General features: G+C 35.2%; 1 protein-coding gene across 1 annotated transcript in view; it reads left to right on the top strand.

Moving 5' to 3' along the window:
- Positions 1-27,610, top strand: part of EPHA3 (EPH receptor A3) — a 368,497-nt gene that overhangs the window by 333,029 nt on the left and 7,858 nt on the right. The window contains exons 14-16 of the mRNA XM_032150377.2: positions 7,250-7,399; positions 8,194-8,387; positions 23,781-23,936. Coding sequence (XP_032006268.1) covers positions 7,250-7,399; positions 8,194-8,387; positions 23,781-23,936 — 500 coding nt within the window. The remainder of the gene's footprint in view (positions 1-7,249; positions 7,400-8,193; positions 8,388-23,780; positions 23,937-27,610) is intronic.

Here is a 27,610-nt window from a genome sequence, read left to right as displayed (position 1 = left end):
CTTATTCAGTGTCTCTCTATGCCAATAACGTTTACGTTTTTGTAGCTGTAGACAGTGTTTGCTGTTGGAGCAAGCACTTGTATCTTACTAAAATGCTTGGTTACTGATACCTCCATTTAATAAAACAAAATTGATGCTTAATTTATAAAGTTAATTTAAGTTTTACTAGCAAAACTTAAATTAACAGGAAGTTATCCTAAAAAAGAAAAAGAAAAGGAAGATAGGAAAAAAGAAGAAAGGAGAAAATAAAATAAAGCATAAAAAATCCAGAAGGGATATTATTACATCATCAAAACCCAAGTATTAGAAGATTGGCTCTGGTGAACTTGACCCCTGCTTTTCTATTAGTAAAGTTATAGCCTATGACAGAGGTATAAAACATCCCTAGAAAGTTGATTTCACTTAGTCAATATAAACTCCCAGATAATTTGTAGACCTCATGTGCATTACTTTCCCTTGATGATTGTATGACATTTAAAGCAGTAGTTCTCAAATGGGGATGATTTTGTTCCCCAGAAGGTACTTGGTATTGTCTAGAGGCATTTTTGGCTGTCACAACTGGGGAGATGCTAATGTAATCTAGATGACAGCAGTAGAAGTGCTGCTAGATATCCTACAATGCACAGGACAGCCGTCACAGCAAAGAATGATCTGGGGTGAAAGGTCAACAGTGCCCTTCTAGAGAAACCTTGCCTACAAGCTTCCCATCGTGTGCAAAGAATGGGAGTGGGGATCAAATGTTTCTCTTAGGTACTTTCTATTTTTTCCTGTCCACATTGGACTGCAAGTTGCATGGGACAGTATAGACTACACCATTTGTGAAAAAATGTGCAACAGACTAGCCTTCTGTTATCAGGCCTCCTAGAATGTGGAACTTCAAGCTCTCACAAACATAATGCAACAAATCATAAGTCTTGTTTGCCTGTTAAAATTTTATTTTCATTTGTTTTCAATTAAACACTTGAAATTACTTACCACCCTCCACCCCAGGCTCTAAATTTCGAACATAGCCACTTTAGTTTTGATGTTCTATTTGCATTTTATTAAGACATCATGGAGTAAAATCATACATAAATGTATACCTCTAGAAGATAAATATATCAGATACTTTAGTCAGTATATAAGTCTTACCCTTGTGTAATTTTTTTAATGTTTTAACATTTTACTTAGCCTCATTCTACAAAGGGGTAATGTCCATGTGTGTAGACTAAAATTATTTTCTAATTAATTGTATTTTTAGGTCGGTAAAGTAGCTACAACATTAATATTCAAGCAGTTGATGTAGAATGTGTATTGTTTATGGAGTCAAATGAAAATCTTTATAGCATTCTACAAACTCTAAAACACATAATCCATACAACATCCTGTGACATATTTTCGTAATTCTACACATACTCTAAAAAAGTTGATGCTCAGTGAATCTTATACTATCATTGTGGAGTTTTTAAAATGTATTAATGTAACAACACTATTAAATAGTAGCATAAGAAAAAAGAGGACATTAGAAAGCAGTATGATTTAAGAAAATAAACTATTATGTTTATATTGGCTCATTCACATATATTATGAAAAACTAGATTTAACTCATTATCAGCTGAAAATGAACTGCACATTTAAAATGCTCAAAATTATCAGAAATCTTAAGTAAAATCTACTTTGCCAAGTCCACAAAATAAATCATATTCTCACTTGACAGAACAACATACCTTTTTGCAAGCAACGAAGTTTTGTAAACAGCAGAGGTAGAAAATAAGACACACTTTAAACTGGGGGAATACAGTGGTGAAGGGGGGCAGGTGGTTATTCCTCTGGACATCCCAGATTGGGCAGGATAATAAAGCAGTAGAAGGATCACAGAGGATGGAATGACCAACTCTTGCTGGAAGATTCCCAAATGTTCACCCAAAGAGTTTACATTTGACCAAGATGTTCAGATAAGAACTTTACCAGTTACAGAAAGCAGGAAAAAAAAGCCTCCCAAGAAGAAAGACCATGTATTTGGGAAGATAGCATGCTCGCAGGGGGAATTCAATTAAAATCAGGGAGCATCTGTTGAACGCCTACACTGTATATTTGCCAAGATAATACCTAAAGAAGAAAATTGCTCTCTGTAGTGAATGTGTATTGTTTATGGAGAGCACAGGTTCATGTGAGTTAATACTCTTTATCTTCAGCTTTATAATCTATTCAGTTTTTCATAAGCTTATGATTTGAAATAATAGTTCGGGTTTACTATTTTTATTTGTTGCAATTGATATGACAAGCACTACTACTACTACTTTTACTAGCGTTGAACATAAAGAGTTTGAAACTACAATGAAGAATTTAAAGAGTTTATGGAGTGTACGCGTCTATCTTTTCTTAAATTCCATAATAATTTTGCTGGTTTGAAATTTCACCTGTAGGTTTGATTTTTTTTTACTTCAAATTAAATGTGTACAATGCTGGTTTATTATTCTTTTATTTTTAAAGCCAGAGCAATTTGATGTTATTTGCTTGCCATAGAATAAGAGAATTTTTAAAAATTTCTTTTTATCTGATTTAGTATTAATTGCTAAATTTGGATTGTACTTTGTAGTTAACAGTGAGTTTTCCCTTGTAGTGTCTTTTAATAAATTTGTTATATGGACAGTAAATGTATCAATTAAACGGAATTGAAAGGAAGGAACAGGCATAACATTTATTGAATGCTCTATTAAGGAGTAGACACTTTTTAAATTGTTTTATATATATTATAAATTCATGAGGAATGAAAAAATTTTCTAAATAATAATATATAATTCTCAATCACCTTTATTCTCTTCCTGATTCCCTCAATGATGGATGGTATCATTTATGATATGGTTAGATAGAAAAGAGGTAAGAGTCTTGAATCTGTGATTATTTCATTATTGGAGCTAAACTAATCAGTCTAATAAGCTACCTATTAGCAGATAATGAAAATTCTCTAATGAAAAGGCTAAATGTTTCATGAATATTGAATAAATTCTGCGTTAAACAGCTAACTCTTGGCCAGGTGCGATGGCTCACACCTGTGTAACCCCAGCACTTTGGTAGGTGGAGGTGGGAAAATTACTTGAGGCCAGGAGTTAGAGACTAGCCTGGCCAACATGGCAAAACCTTGTCTGTATCAAAAATACAAAAATTAGCCAGGCTTGGTGGTGCACACTTCTAATCCCAGCTACTAAGGAGGCTGAGGCACAAGAATTGCTTGAGCCTGAGAGGGGGAGGTTGCAGTGAGCCGAGAATGCACGGCACCACCGCACTCCAGACCTAACTGTCTACGGACTTCAACACTAAAATTGGGCAAAGCAAATCACTCATTCACATCTTCTTCTAAAGAAAGAGTTTAAATTAGCCCCAGCTCTTCTTTTAGACTGAATTGTTTGGATATCATACATAAAAATATAAATTAAGAGTTTTTCATTAAAAATAAAAATAAATATATTTACTTCTAAGTATATAAGCTCAATTAACTGTGACCTGGGACAGAATCTGGCCAGCAAGGAAAAGAACTGGTACACCAAAAGTTGATCAATAGCAGTATCTGGATAAATTACGGAAACATTGAAAGCACTGCACCCTGGTTTCACTTTTGAACTGATTGAATGCCACTTAGTTTTTGAGTGTTTGTAATAACATGTCCAAAATAAAATGAAAATAAATTAGATTGCCCCACTTCCTCGTGCTTTCCCATAAGGGCAGCAACTGAACCCTTGATAAAGTTAAGAGACAAAAAGGAAAAGGAAAGTGTAAATCAAAAACCTGAATGACACAAGTAAAAAGACCATACCTACATTTCCAAAGCTAGCACATCTTGTAGCAAGAGGCCTTTGTCATTTCACAGGTACCTACTGCACGATGTGGCCGAGATACTTTTCCAAGGTACCACAGTGAGCTAAGAGCCAGAATATTTTGTTAAAAATTAGTACGAAGTTAAAGATAGTGTAAAGGTCACCTTATCAGCAAGTATGTTACATTGAAAGGTTTAAAGTTGTCATTCTAACAACAATATATATGTGTGTGTGTGCGCACGTGCGTGTGTGTGCAGGCTACAACAATTACAAAACACAACCAGAAGAGCAGAATTGAAAATTTAAGTTTTCCTTATTAAAATAATTTACTATACATTTTTCCAAACATATATCCCCTTTGTGTAAGTTTTAAACATTTTAATAAGATTTACACAGGTGTACACAAATAGACCACATCTAATTGGGAAATATTCTGGAAATAATTTGCTTGAATCTATAACCATGTATTGCATTAGAGAACATACTGTATAAGTCCCAGGCAAGTTAAGAGATTCAGGTGAGTGAAGCTTTCCTTGAAGATACGAGCATGCGACCACAGCAGCTACCTCTCCAACATTATTTTGTCTGTATTTAGAACAGAGCAAAAGAGGATTATCCTTCCAAGCTTAAGCAGAAATATGGCTCTGTTCTTTCTAAAACAGATCACCTTTCAGTATATCATTATTTTAAGAAATTCTATTAATCTCAATGCTCTTCTCTCTGGAAAATGGTGAAGAAACACTTAAAATGAAACAACTCTTCTGTGTTTCTTTTTAACCCTGATTGAATTAAACCAAATAAATACACTTCTCTTTCATGGCTGTCATCAACCTATTGTTTTTTTCTTATGACTCTATTTTAATTTCAACTAGAGACCTTGGTAAGGCAACAAATATCTGGGCCTAATATTTTCTAAATAGGTACAAAGTTTTCAGCATAGAAAGGGCTTTTTTTTTTTCCTTTTTTCTTTTTTTAGTGCCATTTAAGTACACTTTACACTTTTAGTATGACTGAAAGTATACTGAAACGATCCTTTCAGTATAAGTATACTTATAAACCTTCAGTAATACTGAGAGTATACTTACATGCTTTCAGTAATTTGGTTCTGGAAAAAGAGAAGTAGCAAAGGCGGTTAGAAAAATGACAAGTGTCTATAACAGACCTAAGATATTTAATTGAGATTTTTGAGATACTGTATCTCCCTTGTCCTATGAATACAGCTTTGTTTGACTTTTGTTAATTCTCTGAGTTCTTAAGAAGGAGAAAATAGGCCTAATGATTCCATTTAACACCCTGAGTAGATTTTGTTCAATGCCACATGTATAAGTCCACTTTTCTCAATATCAAGGGGTAGTATTTGAAATTTTGAATTATAAAAACATAAACTTGGTCTAGACATATGTAGATGAGTGCTTTGGGTTTTAGTGCATGTTGCACACTGTAGTTTATCTCCCTAACTTCCAAGACTGTCTTTTCTCTGGCTCCGGTCTCTCCAGTTTGATTTGTTTTACTTCATCAATAGAAACTGTCAACTATTCTTCACCTGGTAGCTTCTTAGGAAGGTTGTGCTCACTGTGTGTCTTTGCAGGCTTGTTCTTCCTGCTGATGGTGTTTTTCCATTTCCTCAATTCTCTGCGCAGTTTCTTGCATTCTTCATGACTGTGTAAGCTCTACCTTTTCAAAGAGCTTCTGGCAGTACTCTCCCTGAACAGCTCATTTGTGCCAAAACACCAAGGAGAAGTGCTCAGTTTGACTGAGTTAGTTCCAATCTTATCACTCTCCTAGCCAGGATAAAGTTTCCCAAATGTATCTGTGAATAAATAAAAATTTGACATTTTAGCTTCCTCTTCCAATTAATTTCTTCACACCGGAAACTGTTCTTCTAGAACATACAGTTTTCTCCTCTGTGCTTTGATTTATGCCATTTGCTCAGAATATGAGACTATTGAGCTAACATTTATTGAGTCCTTACTATGTCCTAGGAAGAAGACTAAAGATTTTACTGAAATGTGTCGTTTAGTCCCACAACAATACTCTGAACCAGGACTATTACATTCTCCATAACAGATGAGGACACTCCAGCACAACAAGGCTTAGAAACTTGTCTCTTAAGTTGCTAATCCATTTGTATAATTGCCCCCTTGAGCATCACTTCAAATCCAGTGGCATGCTATGAGGTCCAATAGAAATCGGTCACATTTTGATGAACATGACTTAAGATTTTGATGATGTGAGTTCTTTGAAATATCCATCCCTTTTTTTCTTATATCAAATATTGTACTTATCTTTCAAGTGACTTCACTTGAAATTGAGGTCACTTAATTAGTAAATGCCCTCCTCAGTCTCTCTAGTGAGAATCTTGGCTCCACGTTCCACATTACGGTGGCTTTCACTACTGTCTTACTACTCAGGGTAAGTTCCACGGACCAGCATCACATGGAGATTGTTGGAAATGCAGACGCTGGCTACACACTCAACGTCCTGAATCAAAATTTTCATTTTACTGGGAGTAAGCTGTATATGATTTATATGCATTATAAAGTTTGAAAAGCAACGTGCTAGATACCTATTTCGTTCTGTATTTAGTTTTTCAGAGTAACTCATTATTACTCCTATTTGCCTGACATTTTCCAAACAAAAGAGCCAGTATGTTATTTATCATTGTTTCACCCAAAATAACTAGCATAATACTTCCTATATCGTTGACAATCAGTACATCTTTATTAAATGTATTTGTTGAACTAAGAGCAAATTCCATAGAGATTACACTTTTATATCTCCCATAACTCATAAAATCAATATTATTCCCCTCTAAATTATAAGTTCTGGGAACGTAATTATTATGTCTATCTAATTTATATGGTGGTTTCTTACTATCCAGAAGACACTTCAATGATTAATGATGAAATGAAGCACGCAGTAAATTAATCAAGATGATTATTGTGTTGAAGGGAGTTTTTTAAAATATAATTTCATTTTATTTAGGTAACAAACACCTGTAAGTACTTATGTGTCTAAGTTCTTTACAAATATTGACTTATTCACATTCTGAACTTCAGTTGCTTGGTCAAGCATAAATCTAGGTTAAATCAATAAAGGTTGATTTGTGATACCACTTTTAATTCTAATACATGTCATATCACATCTACTTCAGGTTGTTTTGTTGCAGATGATTAATTAACATGCCATAATTGATAGAAAATGTCAATATTTAAGCAATTTTCTTTTTTATATATAATTTCAAAATCCTTCCAAATTATTTGGAAGTAAAATTTGCTATAAATAGTATGCTACTTCTGGTTGGTATTAAAATAGAATAACATGTTTTACAGAAATGCATATTCCATTTCAGAACAGAAATACTACGAGAAATTCTGTCCAGTTTCAGATTATGTTATGTATAGTATATGTTCTATGTATTGCTCATTTATGTAGACATGATTTTATATTCAAAGGGAGGGAAGATCCCAATTAGGTGGACATCACCAGAAGCTATAGCCTACCGCAAGTTCACGTCAGCCAGCGATGTATGGAGTTATGGGATTGTTCTCTGGGAGGTGATGTCTTACGGAGAGAGACCATACTGGGAGATGTCCAATCAGGATGTAAGTATTTGTGGTCTATGAGTTATGAGTTCAGATGAAAAGATCAAGCTGTGCAAGGAAGTGGAACATAATGTAACTGGGTGGCTCCTGGTTTGTAACATTGAAATAAAATATTTAGCAGCAATAAAACTGTTTCCAAGTCTTGCAAGGATATTATATTAATTGAATTGTTCTTACAGATTTACATATTTCTCTCCAGCAAGGGTTTAGAAATAAGACAAAAGAAACATTTGTAGTGAAAATATAACGAAATAAGTGACCAAGAAGATAACCTCTAGATTCTAATACACATTGAAGTTTGAAGTCACTGCTTTACACCACTGAAAAGTACTAATAAACTAATAGTTACTTAATTTTACAGCACTTAGGATTTTACAAAAAAAAATTACTATAATTTGGAAGGCACCATTTGAACTGTAGTATAACTAAAAGCTGTATAGTAATTTTGTCTATATTCATTCATATATGTTTTCCATAGAGAACTAGATAACCAAATAATACTTTCTTTATAACACCAAATTTACTCTATCATTTAACATTTCTTTTTATTTTAACCCGAAAAGGATCTTTACATACTCTCCTTTCCTAAATTGATGTTCTTTCAATCTTCCTTTATATAATATTTTAGGCACACATAATTTCTTATTTATTTGATCAGTTGTTATCCTTTTAGGCAACTGAAAATGAGACGTTTTCCCACTTACCTTTAAAATAAGCATATTTGTGAGCCCCGCCCATGAAAACGTAAAATAAGTGACACTTCCTGGTTCCTGAAAACTTTGCTTCTCACACAGGTCATTAAAGCTGTAGATGAGGGCTATCGACTGCCACCCCCCATGGACTGCCCAGCTGCCTTGTATCAGCTGATGCTGGACTGCTGGCAGAAAGACAGAAACGACAGACCCAAGTTTGAGCAGATTGTTAGTATTCTGGACAAGCTTATCCGGAATCCCGGCAGCCTGAAAATCATCACCAGTGCGGCAGCAAGGTGACACATTCAATTTGTTATCCTGCATTCACTCTGAAATTTGTGTTTTCTATCTCCAAGATGTTAATTTTTTTTAGCCCACCCCCAAAATGTATTATTTGAAGCTTGTATTCCACAATATTAGGGAGATTTATTTCCCCTTTCTTTTCTAATCTTTAGAACTTATTCTCATCCTCCTTAATAGTAATGATGAAATTCTGAGATATTTTTTAACATCTATCTTGACTCTACATTCAGGCTTGTTTAAGTCTTTGGGAAATAGGAATACTGGCGGGGTGTGGTGGCTCATGCCTGTAATCCAAGCACTTTGGTGGATCATTTGAGGTCAGGAGTTCGAGACCAGCCTGGCCAACATAGTGAAATGCCATTTCTACTAAAAATACAAAAATTAGCCTGGTGTGGTGGCAGGCACCTGTAATCCTAGCTACTCAGGAGGCTGAGGCAGGAGAATCTGTGAACCTGAGAGGCAGAGGTTGCAGTGAGCTGATATCATGCCACTGCACTCCAGCCTGGTCAACAGAGCGAGACTCTGTCTCTAAATAAATAAATATACTGAACACATACTTCTTTTCACCCTTCATGGATAAAGAAGTCCTGATTCATCTTTCATTCAAAATAAAGAAAAAGAAATTATCCAAAATATTGCACTGGCTAGCAAAATGCAAATTTTCCCCAGTTAATTAAACAAATATTTGTCTAATCTATATTGCATATCAATTACTTTGCTAGACACCATTGAAGATAAAACTAAGAGTAAGATAAAGCCAGTGCCCCTGGACAACAACACGAATTTTAATACTCTGCAGCTATAATGCAATCCTGGATGCACACACTCTGTTGAATTTTATGCATATTCCTCTAGGTTAAGAATCCCTGAGTTCTCTCAGTGGTTAGAACAATGTAAATTAAAGTGTATCTACAAAGTACAGTGGAAAAAAGAAGGAAGAAGAGATGAATTTTGTCAGGGGCCATATAGGAAGAAAATAAATATTAATATATTTGGTGTCTCTCAGAGAAATTAAAGGCAAAGATATGTAGTTTAATAATTTTGATTCTCATTGTACGCATAAGAAAAAAATGTTCTTTTACATTTTGATAATGCATTCTCTTATAGGCTTTTAATTTTTCTTTCTGATTTATCACATGAGTTAGTACATATTTTATACTTTTGAAACATTCCTCTTGACAACTAGAGAGAGAAGCATTTCAGACCTATTTGGACCTCTAGCTATGTGCCTACTCAATGGCTTGGACTTGTGAGTTCAATAATATCTTAATTGGTACAATGGAGTTTTATCAGTAATGATGACTTGTGGGTCATTCTGCCTTCTTTGCGTAACCAGTTGCTTCTCAGTATCAATTCTCAATTGTGTTAGTTTTAGGTCTCAATAATACTATCCCGCCCTGTTGTTTCCATTGCTACAAAGCTTAGTGACTAAAGCTGGCATTCAATGCATGGGAAATTCCTTGCATTTTGCTTTAAGTTATCTGTTTGAAGATCAAGCAGGGCGTGTGTGTGTGTGTGTGTGTGTGTGTGTGTGTGTGTGTGTGTTGGTGAGTGAATATGTAGGTACATTACAAGTTTGATTAACCATGCCTTAGTATCATATTTTTGTAAAAAAAATCAATCGTATTTAAAACAATACTTTAAGATGTCAAAAATCAATGCCCCTGAAATCCATAGGGAATAAAATAGCAAAATTTTAACATATAAACCTTTTTCATCCATTATTCTGTCAGTGGATACCTATGTTGATTTCATATCTTGGCTATTGTGAATCATGCTGCAATGAACATGGGAATATAGATATCTCTTTGAAATACTGACTTCATTTCCTTTGGCTATATACCCAGAGTGGGATTGCTGGATCATATGGTGATTCTATTTTTAGTTTTTTGTGGAACCTCCATACATTTTTCCATATGGCTGTCCCAATTTACATTCCCTTACATGCCAATGTTCCCTTTCTCCACATCTTCACTAACAGTTGGTATCTTTTGACTGTTTGATAATAGCCATCCTAACAAGTGTGAGGTTCTAGCTCATTGTGGTTTTGATTTTCATGTCTCTAATGATTAGCGATGTTGAGCACCTTTACATAAACCTGTTGGCCATTTGTCTTCCTCAGAAAAAAATGTCTATTCAGGTCCTTTGCCCATTTTTAATAGGGGTATTATTATTTTTGCTATCAAATTCTATGAGTTCCTTATATGTTTTGGATATTAGCCACCTATAAGATATATTGGCTGTAAATATTTTCTTCTGTGGATTGACTTTCATTTTCTTGTTTTCTTTACTGTGCAGAAAATTTTTATTTGATATAATCCCTCTTGTTTAATTTGGCTTTTGTTCCTGTGATTTTGGTGTCATCTCTACAAAATTGTTACCAAGACCAGTGTCACAGAGCTTTCTTCCTGTATTTCCTTCTAGCAGCTTTACAGTATTAGGTCTTTAGTTTATCCATTTTGTGTTGATTATATTGGGTGCACATTACCCTGTTTTTACATAATAGTTTAATAAATTAAGTAGGAGAATCATAAACAAGATCTTAATATCGGTATATAAGAATCATAGATTATTTATTGAAAATAACACTTAGGAATCACTATGATTGAATTTAGTAATAAGTCCTTAAATAAAACTACCCATAACTTACTCCATAAGGATAATTCTCTACCCCAAACTTCACAGAGACTGTATAGACTCTTAGAAATTCACCTGACAGTTTAACAACTAACAGGATGACAAACCTGTCCTTCCCTGGGCCATATGGTCCTCATTTTGTACCCTGAAGGCATTTATTTTGATCTTTACAGCATAGATAGTAATCACAGAAAAAAAAAGACTTTACCTATCATAAAAACATTCAAACCATTTTCAAAGCTAACTCATGTAATGTAATGTAATGTAGGGGTATCTAATACCAGTTTCACAGAGAAAAGTAGTCTTACTATCATATGATAATATGTGGGGCAGTGTCCTAGCATCCAAATTTTAACATACTTTCATAATTCACTTTTCCACTCCTATTGAAATATATCAAATACTTTTTCCTTATATATTTTTCTTTAATACATGAACAAGTTTGATGTATTTTGTCATAAAACATAATTTTAGAAAAAAATCAATATTTTCTATGAAAAGACAACCATCTCAATGTACAGAATATAAACATTTGGGCAATTATATTTATATTTTTACTTATTATCATTAAAATGCATGATGGGTTAGATTTTGTCATAATACATTTATTTTTAACAACTTCACATTACTAAATGCAACTATGTCAAGAAGTTTTTTCCTCTTTAGAAAATTTGCTTTCCTACTTTTGACAATGATTATTTCATCCTTTTCATAACTGATTAAGATGACCTCCTTCTTTAATTTTTAGTGATGTCCTTGCCAAATGCTTTATTGAGAAAATAAGCCATTAGATGGGAACTTCCCACAGCAAAACAGAAATGTAGTGGCACCTGCACCTACCCATATTGTCCTTCTTTCCTCTAATTATAAAAGGAAGTATCCCTCTATTTGTCAGAGGCTAATCCTCTACTCTCCCTCTCTCCCTGTCTCCCTCTCTCTCTTCTGCATATCCAGGCTCTTTTTTTCTGTAGGATCATTGCCACAAACATATGTTCTATTATATTCTTTCTCATTATCTTATTCTTATCACCAGGGGAACCTGTTACACATACAAATATCCAGGTCTATCCCAAGAATCTCCAGGACAAGAGAATGGAGTTTGGATGTTTTATAAAAACTCCAGGTGATTTTTTTCTCCTCTGGAAAATTTAGGTGATATTGTTTGTCAATATTACCCCTGCTGGCCCCACGTCTCTGCCAACTACTTCCCTACTTCTCTAACGCTCTTGACAGCCAAACTTCTCAAATAATGGACTCACAGACATAAAGTCAATATTCTGAAAATTTATCAATTTTCTCCCCCAGCCTGATCCTTCCACTGCCTAATTAATTGCATACACCAACAGCTACCCATTCACCTAACCAGGAATTAGAGCAACTCTTGGTAGCTCTTTCTTGCCCTCCACACTGTGATCATCTGGATCAATGAGATCTATCTCTACCCCTTTTCACTGAAAACACTCTCCTCATGGCTGTTTCATCTTCTGACCTGGACCACTGCAATAGGCTCCTAACTTGTCCCCTGCTTTGATTGCTGTCAAACTCTAAACACTTTTTTGCACAGCCTCCAGAATCTTCTTATCAAAACATATATGACACAGTTTCAGTCACCTGTTTATAATCAATATTGAATTCATGTTACACTTATAAAAAAATCTAGTCCCCTTTTGATTGTTTAAAAAGCCCTGCTGGCTGGGTGGAGTGGCTCAAAACTGCAATATCAGCTATTCAGGAGACTGGGGCTGGAGGATAACTTGTGGCCGGGAGTTGGAAACCAGTCTGGGTGTTAGAGCAAGACCCCTGTCTCTACAAATTTTTTTTTTTTTTAAATGGGCCAGGCATGGTGGTGTTTGCCAGTGGTCCTAGCTACTCAGGAGGCTGTAGCAGAAGGATTGCTTAAGTCCAGGAGTTTGAGGTTACAGTGAGCAATGACAGGCACTCAGACTGGGTGACAGAGCAAGACTCTGTCTCTTGAAAAAAATTATAAATTAATTAAAAAGAAAATTTTAAAAAGCCTCGCTTCTCCAATGTTATTTTATTCAAATAAATTTTATTCAACTATTTTTATATAATACAATGAGATGACTATAGTCAATAATACCTTAATCATGTATTTTAAAATAAATAGTTTTTTCAACCACTCTTTCTTTATATTCCAGTCTCCCATGTGCAAGGCACTGGATAGACTCTGAAGAAAAATAGAGGAAAAATATGATCCATGCCCTCCTGAAGCTTACATTATAGAAGATGCACAGTAAACAACAGACCAGTACAGACCAGAGGAAGGAAATAAGTAAATGGCCGTGATGGGCAATAAAGTAGTAGCTGGGAAAGGGTCTGAGGAGTTGATGTTTGAGACCTGCAGGCAGGGAATGAGCCAGCTGTGTAAACTCCCCCTCACCAAAAAGAATATTCTTGGCACAGGATTAAAAAATGCAAATGTCTTGACATGAGAAAGGGTTTGGAGAGTTCTAGAAAGTGGCAGAGACTAATATGACTGAAGGGAGTCTGTCATGAACCTAAGGAGGTAAACAGAAGCCAGAGCACTTGAGGCTACACAGGCCGTGGTGAGGACTTTGAAATATTTTTCAAATGCATGAGGAATTCAGTAGGCATTTGAACCAGAGAAGTAAGATGATTTGATTTATATGACTGCTTTGTAGAGGGAGGAGCAAAAGTATGAGGAGGTGGGGGTCATTTTAACCTTTCGACTTGTGCCACCTTCACCTAAACAATACTCTACCTCAGTGGCCACTTCTAGTTCCTTCAGAAAACAAAAGCATTTCAGAAGATTGTAGCACATGCTGTTTGCCTTGTCTCAGATTCTCCTTTGCACCTTTCTTCCTTAAGGAAGCAACTTACACGTCATGTATGTATTGAGTCATTCTGTGGCAGCGCCAGCGAAATAAAGTTTAACCTCATTATTTTTTTACAGAGCACCATCTTCTAGCTCTTCATCACTATTTTAATTCTGTTTTCTGTGTTTGTGTGTGTGTATTCTTTTTAACTATCCATTTTCTCAATAAACTCTAAGCCCTGTGAGAGCACACACCAGGCTTCTCTTGTATTACCAGTGCAGATTGATAATGGGTGCTCAGTAAATATCGCTTAAATACCTAATAAATATTTGCTGACATCCATTAGTAAATTTCCATTTCAAAAGATGCAATTTATAGAAAAAATTCCAGTGTTTTTCTGTTCTCCGAACAGATTTTTTTTTTATAGGCATTGATCATATGGTAAAAGCCTAAACCTGTTCTCCTAAGCGAAATTCTACATGTGTACCTTTCTGTCGACTCAACTCCAGAAATACACTCCTAAAAAATATAATAGGAGACTTCAAAACTGAATTCGTGGCTGGTACAAAGCATTCAAGTTTCTGAATGATATAGTTATTCAGATCAGTGCATAGAACTGTGTTTACACACATACCCTGTAGTGTCTTTTAAGAAAAACAACATCATTCTGATAGAAATGATGTTTCTTCAGTCTTTCTGGATTTAGTAAGTTTTATGGTCAAATTTTATTTTTTTTCTTGGTGGCTAAGTACCTTTTGAAACTAATTGTTTGAATTTAAAAACATTGTTGCATATGCTGCAATAGAAGTCTTTCTATAATGCATCATTTCACTTTTCAGCCTTCATTAGAGTTGATGATTTATAGCAGTATCATTCTCAAAGAATCTTCCACTTAGAGTGTCTCCGTGAATATCATCACTGGAAGTGGGGAAGGTGGAAAAGCTGATGGTCAGGGTGGGCCAGATCAAACAATTACTTAGATGCTGCAAAGAATGATGATAAGGGAAGGACAGTTACATTAAACTTTGTGTTATGCTTGTTCCCTAGTAATTGATTACTTTCTCTAAAAGTAGAGTAAATCAGAGGAGATGTGAGGGTTTTAAGTTTTGATTGTACATCAGTACAAGGCTGCAGATGTTTATTCAACAATAACCTTGTGTGAGACATTATGTTAGGTCCTGTGATGATTATATAGGTAACAGGTGTAGCTTCCACCCTCAACAGCTTATGTTTTAATGTGGAAGAAAAAAGAATATTCAGAAAACTATCATACCCCTCAGAACATGTAATTATTAGAGCAAAAATAAAAGGAGTTCGGGAATCCTGAGGGGAGGTGAGTTTACTTTTATATTTGGAGTTTTCTGGTATTTCTATGTAAAAGGGACTTTTGGATAGTGGATGAAATTTCTACAGGCAGGTAACAGGAAAACAAGCTGGGGGAACACTACAGAAAAGGGAAGACATGCAAATAGGTAGGATACTTCCAAATCACATCACATTATACGGTTTTGCTAGACTATAGGATAAAAAAAGGAAATTATGGCGAAAAGCCTGATAGATCAGGGATCCTCAGCCCCTGTGCCATGGACTGATACCAGGCCATGGCCTGTTAGGAGCCAGGTAGCAAAGCAGAAGGCGAATGGCGAGCTGGTGAGCGTTACTGTCTGAGCTCTACCTACTGCAGATCAGCAGCGGCATTAGATTATCATAGGAGGGCAAACACTGTTGTGAACTGCACACGCAAGGAATCTAGGTTGTGTGCTCCTTATGATAATCTAATGCCTGATGATCTAAGGCAGAACAGTTCCATACTGAAACCATACCCCACCACAACCCCATTCGTGGAAAAATTGTCTTCCATGAAACTGGCCCCTGGTGCCAAACAGGTTGGGGACTCCTGCGATAGACGATTCGTCAGGTTGTGGAAAACTAAATGTCATTTCTAGACATTTGGGCTTTTATCCATAAGGAAAGGGGAGACATTGAAGTTACTTAAGTGATGTGTTGCTCTGTGTGTAGGGAATAGTTATTTGGCAGCTACTTCTGAAAAGGGCAGGAGTTGAAGGGATTCATACGAGAGAATTAGGATTTCAGTAGTCTAAGAAAAGGATCTGCTATGGTAGAGCAGGGAAAGTAGACAGTGTGTGAATTCAAAATGTTTTATTAAAGTGAATTCTATAGGACATAGTGACTGAGATGTGCAGAGTGACAGAGAAAGCATCAGAGAATACTTCTGAATGTGGAGCCTTTGAGATCAGCCTTCTCATTGACAGTGGTAGGAAGAACAGAAGGAAGAACAGGTCTGCCACGCAGATAAGCATTCTCGCCAACAGTCAAGAAACTAATTTAAATGTTTGAATGCCTCCTGTTTCCATTGTATGTAACAAGGTGTAGTGGCAGCCAATCCAGATTTCAGGCACCTTGTAAGGGGGCTGTGGAGCCAATTAGTGACAGGAAATGGCAATACAAGAAGGAAAACAAATATGAAACATTCATTAATATCTCAAAATGTTAACTCACTACGTTGACTTCCACCAAGAGATAGAGAAAATTCCCTTTATTTTGAGCTTTGGAGAGCAGTACCAGTTATGTCACAGAAGAATGTGAAATGGTAGGTAGAAACGAGGAATAATCAGGGTGATGGGATGAGGTTTAGACTACTGCAGAAAACCACATTGTGAGAGACCTAATTATAAAATTGGATAATGAAAAGGCAAGGCAAAAGAAGACGTGCATAAAAGAATGAAAAAAAAAAAAGCTCTCCTCTCTTTTTTATAAGAATCAAAGAAATGTTTCTTCTTTCTTCTCTCTCTTTCTCTTTTTCTCTTTCTCTTTCTTTCTTTCCTTCTTTCTCTCCTTCCTTCCTCCCTCCCTCCCTTTCTCTTTCTTTCTTTCTTTCTTCTTTCCTTCCTTCCTTCCTTTCTCTTTCTTTTTCTTTCTTTCTTTCTTTCTTTCTTTCTTTCTTTCTTTCTTCTCTTTCTTTATTCCTTCCTTTCTTCCTTCATTCCTTCCTTTCTTTCTTTCTCTTTCTTTCTTTCTCTCTTTCTCTCTCCCTTCCTTCCTTCCTTCCTTCCTTCCTTCCTTGACAGTGTTTCACTCTTGTCGCCCAGGCTGGCATGCAATGGTGCCATCCTCCACCTCCTGGGTTCAGGCGATTCTCCTGCCTCAGCCTCCTGAGTATCTGGAATTATAGGCAGTCCCCACCATGCCTGACTAATGTTTGTATTTTTAGTGGAGATGGGGTTTCAGCATGGAGGCCAGGCTGGTCTCGAACTCCTGACCTCAAGTGATCCACCTGCCTTGGCCTTTCAAATTGCTAAGAATTCAGGCTTAAGCCACCACATCCAGCCCAAAGGAATGTTTCTTAAAGATGTTCTTGATAGAAAATGCCACCATGAAAATAAATAGAAAATAGTCTTAAAATAAAAATATTCTTTAACTTCCCAACACATTGTTTTGTACATATAAGAGAAATACACATTTATTTTTTAAAAACATATTTTGAAAGATTATAATATAACTTCTAGATTTAAATAAATTTATTCACTTATTTTTATAAATGAAGCTAAATTAAAAATTAAGACCAATAACAGAAAAATGAGAATGTGTTTCTATTCAAGTAGTAAGGTACCCTTTTTATTTTTGAAGATACCAGATTTTTATTATTGACAATACTAATTTTGAAGAGATGTTTGTGTGTGCATATGTGTGTAAAATGAAATAGAGAAATAACTTCTTCTTAAGTTCACAGAATTTCCACTAGTCAGGTTATTGAATTCTTCTGTGCTATTGTAAATTGATAAAATTCAAATTCTTGACACAAAAAGATTAGATAATGCATTCAAAATATTTAGAACGAGGTTTTACATGGAAGACAACAAAATTCATGACACAAAGACTTAAGCAATATATTTAATAATATTTAGAACAAGGTTCTGCAGACCCAATTATATTTAGTTAATTTAATTGAAATGTTTTTAAATATATTGTTTCATTGCATTGATCACTAATGTTGAAGGGATTTATTTTTATTAACTTGCAGCATAGAGAGGAGTAAAAATAAACAATACTCATATTTTTCCCAGTTAATGAAAATAAACAAGTATTAGTAAAAAGCTTCTGATCTCTAGGAGTACATAATAGAATTCTTTTTGAGAATAACTGCTGTTTTGACAAATACCATATCCTTCAAGATAAATCTAACAACCAAAAAACGATCTGCCTTTATTTCTCAAAATGACTTTGACCTCAAATTCTGAAACTGACAGGGTGACTTTGCTCAGTGAACAAATATGATACAGAACCTTTTAGAGGGAATCAAATATGCTGAATACCCAAGTGATTCTCTCTCTCTTTTTTAATCTTAAAATCAAAGCAGCTAATTTTACCACAGGGAGGAATTAAACCAGATGTAACGGTTATAACTTCAAAGATTTTTGTCTTTAAGGCCTAGAGATAATTAAAATAAACACAATGACTTTATGTCTCCTTAATGTGTCATTTATGTACTAGGTTCCTGTTGGGAACTGTATATATTCAAAATTATTTTTAGTTACTGATGATAAATTAAATTCATTTTAGCATATCTGGATTTTTAATTTTAGTGATAAAGATCAAGGTCATCAGCAATCAACATTAAAATAAATTGGCAAATATAAGATTTTCCCCCTGAAATACATTGGAGAAACATTTGAAATTCTAAAAAAAGTTATAAAATATACTGAAAAAATATATTACTATTCCCAAACAATAATAAATTCAGATACAATTATTAGTATTTTGGCTTTAAAAAGTTACTTTTTAGATTTAATGTATTTCCTGAAACTATTCACAACAAATAAAAAATAATTATAATGTTACAGTATGCATCTTGAATATTATTACCTCCTGCTAGACATAATAGGCATATACTTATTCATTCAAGAAATGTGTATTAGTTATTATTTTTGATATTTGAGGATTAAATCCCTTTGTAAATCAAAAGGAGTCTATTAAGTCAGAAATGGATAACTAGTGATTCAGAATTCTAAGGTAGCATTGAAATAAGATTATTATCCGAAGATATTCCTGGGATTGGCAGTTGTTTATTGAGTTTTTCCCCAGTATCTGGTGCTAATTTTTATGCGCCTATTTACAGCTAAAATAGGAATTGATGGGAAGAAAATATATACGTACCACTCTAATGCAACAGTATGAAAACCCATGAAAGGATAATTCACAAATCTTAATAGAAAGAGGGAGAAAGAAAGGGAAGAAAGTTATTTTTCACTTCCCCTGAGCAAACATGTAATTTCCATGATTCCTTTTTAATGACTGCGGTCTGCAGCCAGTAGGTACTGATTTATGAAAAGCTGTAAAAGATCAGCTGGAGCTCTGTAGGACATCGTTTACAGCTGCATGGATTGAAACCTATCTAATTTGTCTAGTAAAAGTGTGAGCTCACGGTGCACATCACCCAGCCTATAAATTTCCCCTTCAGACCCAATGTCTGTGGCTGGGTCTGAAAAAACGCCAATGCCTGCAGCTGCTCAAAGGTCCAGATTCCCTTGGTGCGCATGAAGAGACATCACAGACTCTTCACAGTGAGAGACAAATTCCTATCCATTGATAAACTCTCCAGATGTCCTCTCTGAGGAGGAAAGGAACCAATTTTTATTTGAAATCCCCAGAGAAATCCTGGAAGTGGAAAAATGATACTTTGCAGGGCTGGTTATTCTGAGGTCACAGGCATTAAAATTAGGTCATTTTTTTTTTTTTTGTCTTGGATGCACTTTGATCCAAGTCATAAACAGACAAACTCAGTTGGGGTCACTAATCCTTAATCCACACGTCCTGTTCTATTTCAATTTGTTTATACTAATTTTCTCTAAACTCTTGTTGAGTCTGGCTAAAGTGTTGAGTGTAAAAGTAAAAACTTTTTTGAGCTGAGAAGAAAGAATTCTGCATTTTGCTATTAGGCACACTTCATAAATATTCTGAATAAATGTCCTGGGGTTTGATTCTTCATACCCGCAAACCCATAAATAAAAAAGTATTACTATTCATGGGACTAAAACTTGACATAAGGTTCTGTGCTCCAGCTACTGTAGACAGAGAAACTGTGGCATGTGCGCACGCATGCCTGTAGATAGTTTAATGTCTTGTCTCATTCTAGGTTTCACATCATTTTTCTTATAAAATCTTCTCACACGTGATTTAATGCTATTCTTATCAATTTTTTAGTGGTTCAATGACTTATCCAATGAGTCTAATATAATGTCTAGTGCTTGCTAGTGACAAAGACTATTTCACTCATGATAGCTATGCTGAAACAACCCATGAATATTGTGTACATTTTGATGTATATCTGTAATTCCTGAAGTTCTTAAGAAAAGAATAAAAATATAAAATTTTCAATTATAAAAATAAGCTGTTTTTCTTTCTCAGGTGGGTAATTTAAAACATCATAGAAAGTTGTTTGCATATATGTTTCAGAAGAAAATAACTTATGAAATGTTATATTGATATTTTATAGTTTTCCAGATATTGCTAAAGGAAAAAATTAATATTTATATAATAAGGCCTAATCTTTTTTAGATAATCTCTGAGTGTTAGTAAAACTAAACTATATCACAGAAATAGAAGTTATAAACTCCATAATTAAGATTTTCAATTTATAATTTGAATTTGTGAAGTAGAAAGGATTGAGGTAATTGAGTTTAGTCTAATGGACAGAAGGTCGAAGAATCCTTCCCTTTCAACTTCCCTCCACTACATAAATGACCATCACAGGGAGGGGACTATTAATCTATATTTTCCACAGAGTATGAAAATAGAGTCAGAACCAATGCTGCAATTTTTTTTCTGAAACTCAGGGTTAAAACTGCACTAAAATGTGACCATTTTTATCAAATACATTTCATGCATCCCTGTAAAAATCTAGATAGTGAATTCACAAACTTCTCCTATGTTCCAAGTAATAGCATGTAGGTGTAGGGCACGATCTAAAATTGTCCTGGCTCACGAATCAACTTTACACTTGAGCAGGTCTTTTGTACATAAGAGAGTAAGTTGAAGAATATCACCAGAAGTGGTATAAACCTCTCAATTAAAAGACCTATTTAAGTGTGGGCAGAGCTGGCACAGATTTGCTTCACAGATTTTCTCATTTAGAACAGGAGCTTTTACCACATATCCTAGATGGTAATCAATGACTGCTACTCATATGTAAAACATTATACAGTTTTATTTCATGCATATTGTTAATTTTGCTATTTCATGCTATTTCTAAAGATATTGAAATTAACCCCTTAGAGACCTAAATTTATTTCTAAAATAAGGATAAATGCATGTCGATATATTATTTGTTTTGGTGTCTTCTCACCACAAATTCTAAACTTCGAATTTAAGCATTTCAAATGACGGACTTCACTTACACTAATCTTTCATTTCAAGTATATAAGAAAAATATGAAGTTCTAGTTTTAATACTCCTAATTTTGGAGATTTTTATTGAAAGATTCTAAATAACTAAAATGGCAAAAAATCAAAACGTACCCTCTTAATTATTAAATAAATATTAAGTTGTGATATACAGTTTTAATATTAATACTATATTTTATAACAATAATGAAAAAAATCACAGACAGCAGAATAGCACTTCTGTTTGCAAGCATTTGTGTGGAATGATTGTGAAGTTGTAAAAGTTATTGACTATTCTAATGAAGCCCCTAATAATGGATACTTTTCAGGGTTGTTATACTACTATGTATATAATATTATATATGACTAAATTTCTAGTTACTTAAAATGGTGGTTAACAAGATCATTGCATTCTCAGCATTATATATAAACTGATATTTACTCTGCTATTTTCTTTTTGAAGTTTTCAGATGTTTAACCATTTCACCATTTACATAAGAATAATGAACAGCTGACAGATAGTGCTTATTATGAGCCAGCACTGTTCTAAGTGTTTCCTACATATGCTCATTTAATCTTCATTTGTGTGAAATCGATATCCTCACCATCATCCCCATTTCACAGATGAGGAAACAGACAAGAAACTCACCAAGGTCACACAAATAGTATGTGGTATACCTGGGATTCAACCCAGGCCTTACGGTTCCAGTATATGTGCACTAAACTTCGGGCATATAAACATCGAATATGCCACATGATGGAATCATAAATCGTTTAAGAAAAAACAGGGGAAATGCAATATGAACACAGTTTTACCTAAATGGCACAGTGTAGCAGTCAAGAATGTGGGCTGTGGTATATAATAATGTGGGTCTAAAGGCCAGCTCTGCCTCTTTTGCCTGAGGAAATTTAGATTTGTAACTTAATGTGATTTAATTTCAGCTTCTTTGTCTATCTTAGAGATAGCATCAGTGCCTAACAGGTACTGTAGAGATTAAGGTCCTTCATGTCTGTGTACTATTCTTAGCATCATGCCTGCCACACTGAGTGCACATGAACGTTAGATATAATATGAAAACAAGGGCCTTCGAAACTTATTTCTGTCATTGTTATTATTCATCCAAAACTAAAGGCTTTTATAACTACCTTGTGCCCAAGCTCCCTTCCTTAAGAGAAAAGTCAATAAATTGTTCACCTAGTGACTGGCTCCAGTCTTATAAGTCAAAGGACAATTAAAGAGGCCACTAAGAGCTGAAAAAAAAGACACACCAAAGACATTTCACCAACAGGCTGCTGCTTTTGCCTCTTCAGGGAAGCAAACATTGTCTCCTTCATTTCCTTTATGCCTCTTCTGTTCCATTGATTTACCAGGTATTACAGGTGGTCATAGATAGATGTTTAAGCCTGTATTTATATAAAAAAAAAATCCTAGAAGGGAGGAAGTCCTTTTTCTTTTTCTCTTTCTTTTTGAGACGGAGTTTCGCTCCTGTTGCCCAGGCTGGAGTGCAAAGGCGCGATCTCGGCTCACCGCAACCTTCACCTCCCAGGTTCAAGTGATTCTCCTGCTTCAGCGTCCCGAGTAGCTGGGATTACAGGCATGTGCCACCATGGCTAATTTGGTATTTTTAGTAGAGATGGAGTTTCTCCATGTTGGTGAGGCTGGGCTCGAGCTCCTGACCTCAGGTGACCCGCCGGCCTCGACCTCCCAGAGTGCTGGGATTACAGGAGTGAGCCTCTGCGCCCGGCCCTTTTTCTTAATGCTGATTGTATTGTGCAATATAAATCACAATTACAATCTCTCTCCGAGTCTGTGTGTATGTGTGTGTGTGTGTACATATATAAAATATTATGTATATATCATGTGTATATAAACACATTATATATATAATGTATATATCATGAATAATGTGTTGCATATATATATATATCATGAACTTCATTTGGTGTCAAGTATGCAAGAATGTTTTTTCTTATAAGTCATCTACATTTTTCTATTAATTTTTATTTTTTATTTTTAATGACATGCAACATTATTTAACTCTGTGTTGAGTTTATGTCCTGCTGTAAGTATAGCCTAGACTGTTCAAGCCATTCTTTGGACAGCAACCTGTACAATGTCTAACAAACAAACATCCAGTGGGAAATACTTAAAATATTGAAACTGAATCCATCATCAAAGCAGACAGCAAAGAATTCAGTGTGTCCTGCCTACTGTAACCGTATCCTAAATTACTACCATTTTTGCTAGTGATTAAATTCAATGATAATAAAATATGTATGGATATATTTACATCTTTCACTGGCAAATTTTCAGTGATTTAAAAAGCACTTGTGGATGGAGAAGGGGAGAACTTAGACAAGATGATTACACGGCGTTCCTCCAAGCTGCCAGCTTGAACAGATGAAGCTTTCATGGCAGATAAATTCCACAAATGAACAGGAACACCATATGAAGTCTGGAAGTTCCTGCTGATGTTAGTGTCAAATTTTGACACACGGAAACTCTGCTGACTCCTGATCTGTCTCCCTTTGGTGTTTTCTTTTCTTGCAGGCCGTCAAACCTTCTTCTGGACCAAAGCAATGTGGATATCACTACCTTCCGCACAACAGGTGACTGGCTTAATGGTGTCCGGACAGCACACTGCAAGGAAATCTTCACAGGCGTGGAGTACAGTTCTTGTGACACAATAGCCAAGATTTCCACAGAGTAAGAAAAAAAAATTCATTAAGAAGAATGAATGATTCTTTTGAACTTTCTGCTGAGTGTTAACGTCTAGGCTTGACATGTTATAAATATTAGTGGTAGATCTGAGGTACGGACTGTCTCCTGGAACTGCTAATCAGGGCTCTGGGTCTCCTTGTGGCCCACAGCTTCTGGACTGATACATATTGATGTGTCTTCCTCCCTCAAGATAGGACCCAGGATCGGTGTCTTTAGATATGACCTTCAGGTCAACCAACAGATTCACACCCAAACCACACTGCAGATTCAAGCCCCTAATTTAAACCATAAGCAGACATAGATTGATGATTATTATATTTCTGCATTTTGTGATTTTTCTGTTATTTTTACTAAAGCTTAACATCTGTGAATCAGGAAAATTGAGAACCAAGTAGATAATGTGGTATACAAGGAAACATATTAAAGTCTAAAACTAGTTTTCATAGTTGCTAAACATAACATCATCTATTCATCATTGTCTACTCTGTAAAGGATATCATGCTAGAAAATGGCATTGTAATTAGGTTTAAGATAGAATTTTTGGGTTTTCCTCAAAAGGCTTATTGCCAGATGAGAAAGAAAAAATATGCATCATAATATTAATATTAATTGATAGTTTCATGAGTTAAAAGCCAATAATAATCAAGTATAATGTGCTGTATTTTGTGGACAATAATCTTTTGGTAACAGGAATCTTTTGATATGAGAAACACATGGACCCAAGGAAAGGGGGTATATAAAGAATCAAGTGAATCCAGTGAATAGTCAAAAATTTGGTTCTTATTCACAAAGTAGGGTGTTTGGGAATTGATAAATTAAGAGTTGGAAGTCACATTCTTCATCTCACTGTGATTGAGAACCAATTTACTTCACTTTCTAATGTGACTGCATCATTTTTTCTTTTTCTGCACAGTGACATTTTCTGGATTCCCATGCACATAGCTAAAAACTGGCTTTCTCAACTCTTGGTCATATAGCCTTATAGTGCCATTCAACTGACCAGGGTCCAACTCCCTTAATTCTAAGTTCTCAGGAGAGAAAGCAGGACTGGCTCAGTCCCACTTGTACACTGGCACCTCTAAAGTCCTATGTTTGCTAGTGTTTAGTAATTTATCTTCAAAAGATGTAGAATGAGGTAGTATGACTTGGCTCTAGGGGCCTTTTCCTGAAGATAAGATGGAGAACTGCCCCAAAGAAAGAAGTGTATACTGGATAGATACACCAAAAGTTGTCCAGAATGTTGTCGCTTGCATGGTCTATTGCGAAACTGTTCATCTTTGTGTCAGTCTTTCTTTGATCTTTGTTAAATTAAATAAACCATTTAGTCCCCCAAGTTTCTTTAAGTATTATCATCTCCCACTAATATTTAAATATTTAAATATTGTTGAATATATAAAGACTTTCACTGCCACCCTGTCAATCATTCAACATCACTGTGAAAAATAACAGATTAGATGCCAAAAAAGAATGTGCCATGTAATTAATAGATATAAGTGCCCAACAAACAAATAAATAAGTTTATAATTTATGGTGTAATGTTACAACCAGAAAGACATAAAGCCAAAGAAGGACTTACAGGAACACTTTATGATTATTGAAGAAGAGGACTTGTTCTAAAAACATAAACTTACTCTAGTCAATTTAACATGAACCAGCATTCCTGTTCAAAGTGGAATGTAGTGTTTATTGAATAGACTTCTGACCCAATCGACAGTGCACTTGGGTTTCTGTGGTACTTATTTTGATCAGATAAAGTCTCAGGATATAGTCATGTATTTAAATATTTTTATAAATTCCTATTTTAGTAATATAAACAGTTAGGGTTATGATATACAAAACACCTGCTGTAGAGCACAGAAGCATAGTGAAAAGCAAACACAAAGTTGAACATGTCCACATCATTGCCAGATTTTCAAAGGCAAAGTTATGCAAATATTTATTCTCAATAAAATATCAACACTCAAAACTTTTAGATATGGAAACACTATATTGAAATGTATGAGGCAGAACACTGTTAATAAGATTAACTGCTAGTTTGCAATTCAAATATTGTTGGCCATTATAAGCTATGAATGTGATAAGAAAGCTATTTGCTTTAAAAAAGTGAATGACAGCATTTGTCATACTTTCCAAGTTAGCGATGTTACTTGTGTCAACAATACCATGTTGGATGTCAAACTCTTTTTGGCTGGTTGGAATATTTTTACTTAATTGTTATTATTATTTGAACAACCTGTGAATATACGTTCAAGATGAAAGCTGACTTTTCCTGAAAGACAACTTTTTCAGGTTTGTCCTGCAGACTGAGTCAGGCGGTATGGATACTTCCGTATTGCACTCCCCACAGTATTCCTTCTTCTGTTCTTTCTCCTCAGCTCAGGGACAATATAGGATTAACATCTATTGCCCTAACACTCCTTGAAAGGAGCTGCTTTTTTTTTTTTTTTTTTAGATGGAGTCCTGCTCTGTAGCCCAGGCTGGAGTACAGTGGCGCAATCTCGGCTTACTGCAAGCTCTGCCTCCCGGATTCAGGCCATTCTCCTGCCTCAGCCTCCGCCCGGCTCATTTTTTGTACTTTTAGTAGAAACGGGGTTTCACCATGTTAGCCAGGATGGTCTCGATCTCCTGACCTCATGATCCGCCTGCCTCGGCCTCCCAAAGTGCTAGGATTACAGGCGTGAGCCACCGCGCCCAGCCAAGGAGCTGCTTTTTTCCTTGAGTCATCATAGTGTCATGCACCTCATGCTCCCAGTTTATATTACAAAATGAGAATTTATTAGAAGTCTTTAATATACTAATAATTTGGGTAAATATAATGAGGCAACATTTTCAGCATAAATGCTGTAAAATATTGAGCTAGATATTTTAGCTTTCTTTCAGGTTCTTGGGGTTATTGTTTGAATTTGATTGCTTTCAGTCTCTATTTTCTTTGTGCCATCCAGACTCAATTCAGAAATGATTTGCTTGACCAAATAACTGTAGAGATGCTCCTAGAATAGAAAAAGATACCTAAGATGAATAGTGAATCTCTTTTTTATTCCTATTCAGGCTGCCAAAGTATAGGAAAAGATCAATAAAATTTCACATTCAAATGCATATTAATTTATTTTCATTAGTTTAGAGATTTCATTGACATGCAAGCTACTCAAGTTATCTCATTTTTGAACAAAGCCCAGAACATACGTGATTTTATTTAATAAATACATATTTCAAGACATTAATTCATAACCTAAGATGGATTTAGGAAGGTTAAAGTGAGAAAAGAAGAGAGAAAGGGAAAGGTTAGAGTGACTGTGACGGTGAAACTAGAGAGAGAATTAAGTGTGTGGAATGAATATTAAGCAGATTTGTTGCCACGTGTCATTATCCTGCACCCTTGGATGCCATTTTCAAAGTGTCATCACCTATCCCTTTGCCTTTGAAGTACCAGATAACACATTAACCTCTGGTCTCAATCTGGAGCTGCTCTTTAGTCTTGAACTTTTCCACCACTCTTCTGAACAAGACAGTCAAAATGAAATGAGCACGCAGAGTGTTATAGAGACAGCAGCAACTGGGGGTTCCAAATTATTTTGGACATGGCAGAGTAGTGGACAGAAGATATTCTGGCAAGAATAGCGAGGCTAGAGGGTGTTTAAAAACCCTAGCCAAGGAATAAC

This window comes from Hylobates moloch, unplaced genomic scaffold, assembly GCF_009828535.3.
Source record: "Hylobates moloch isolate HMO894 unplaced genomic scaffold, HMol_V3 SCAFFOLD_4, whole genome shotgun sequence".
Lineage (NCBI taxonomy): Eukaryota > Metazoa > Chordata > Mammalia > Primates > Hylobatidae > Hylobates > Hylobates moloch.
This window is presented reverse-complemented; position numbering and strand designations above follow the sequence as displayed.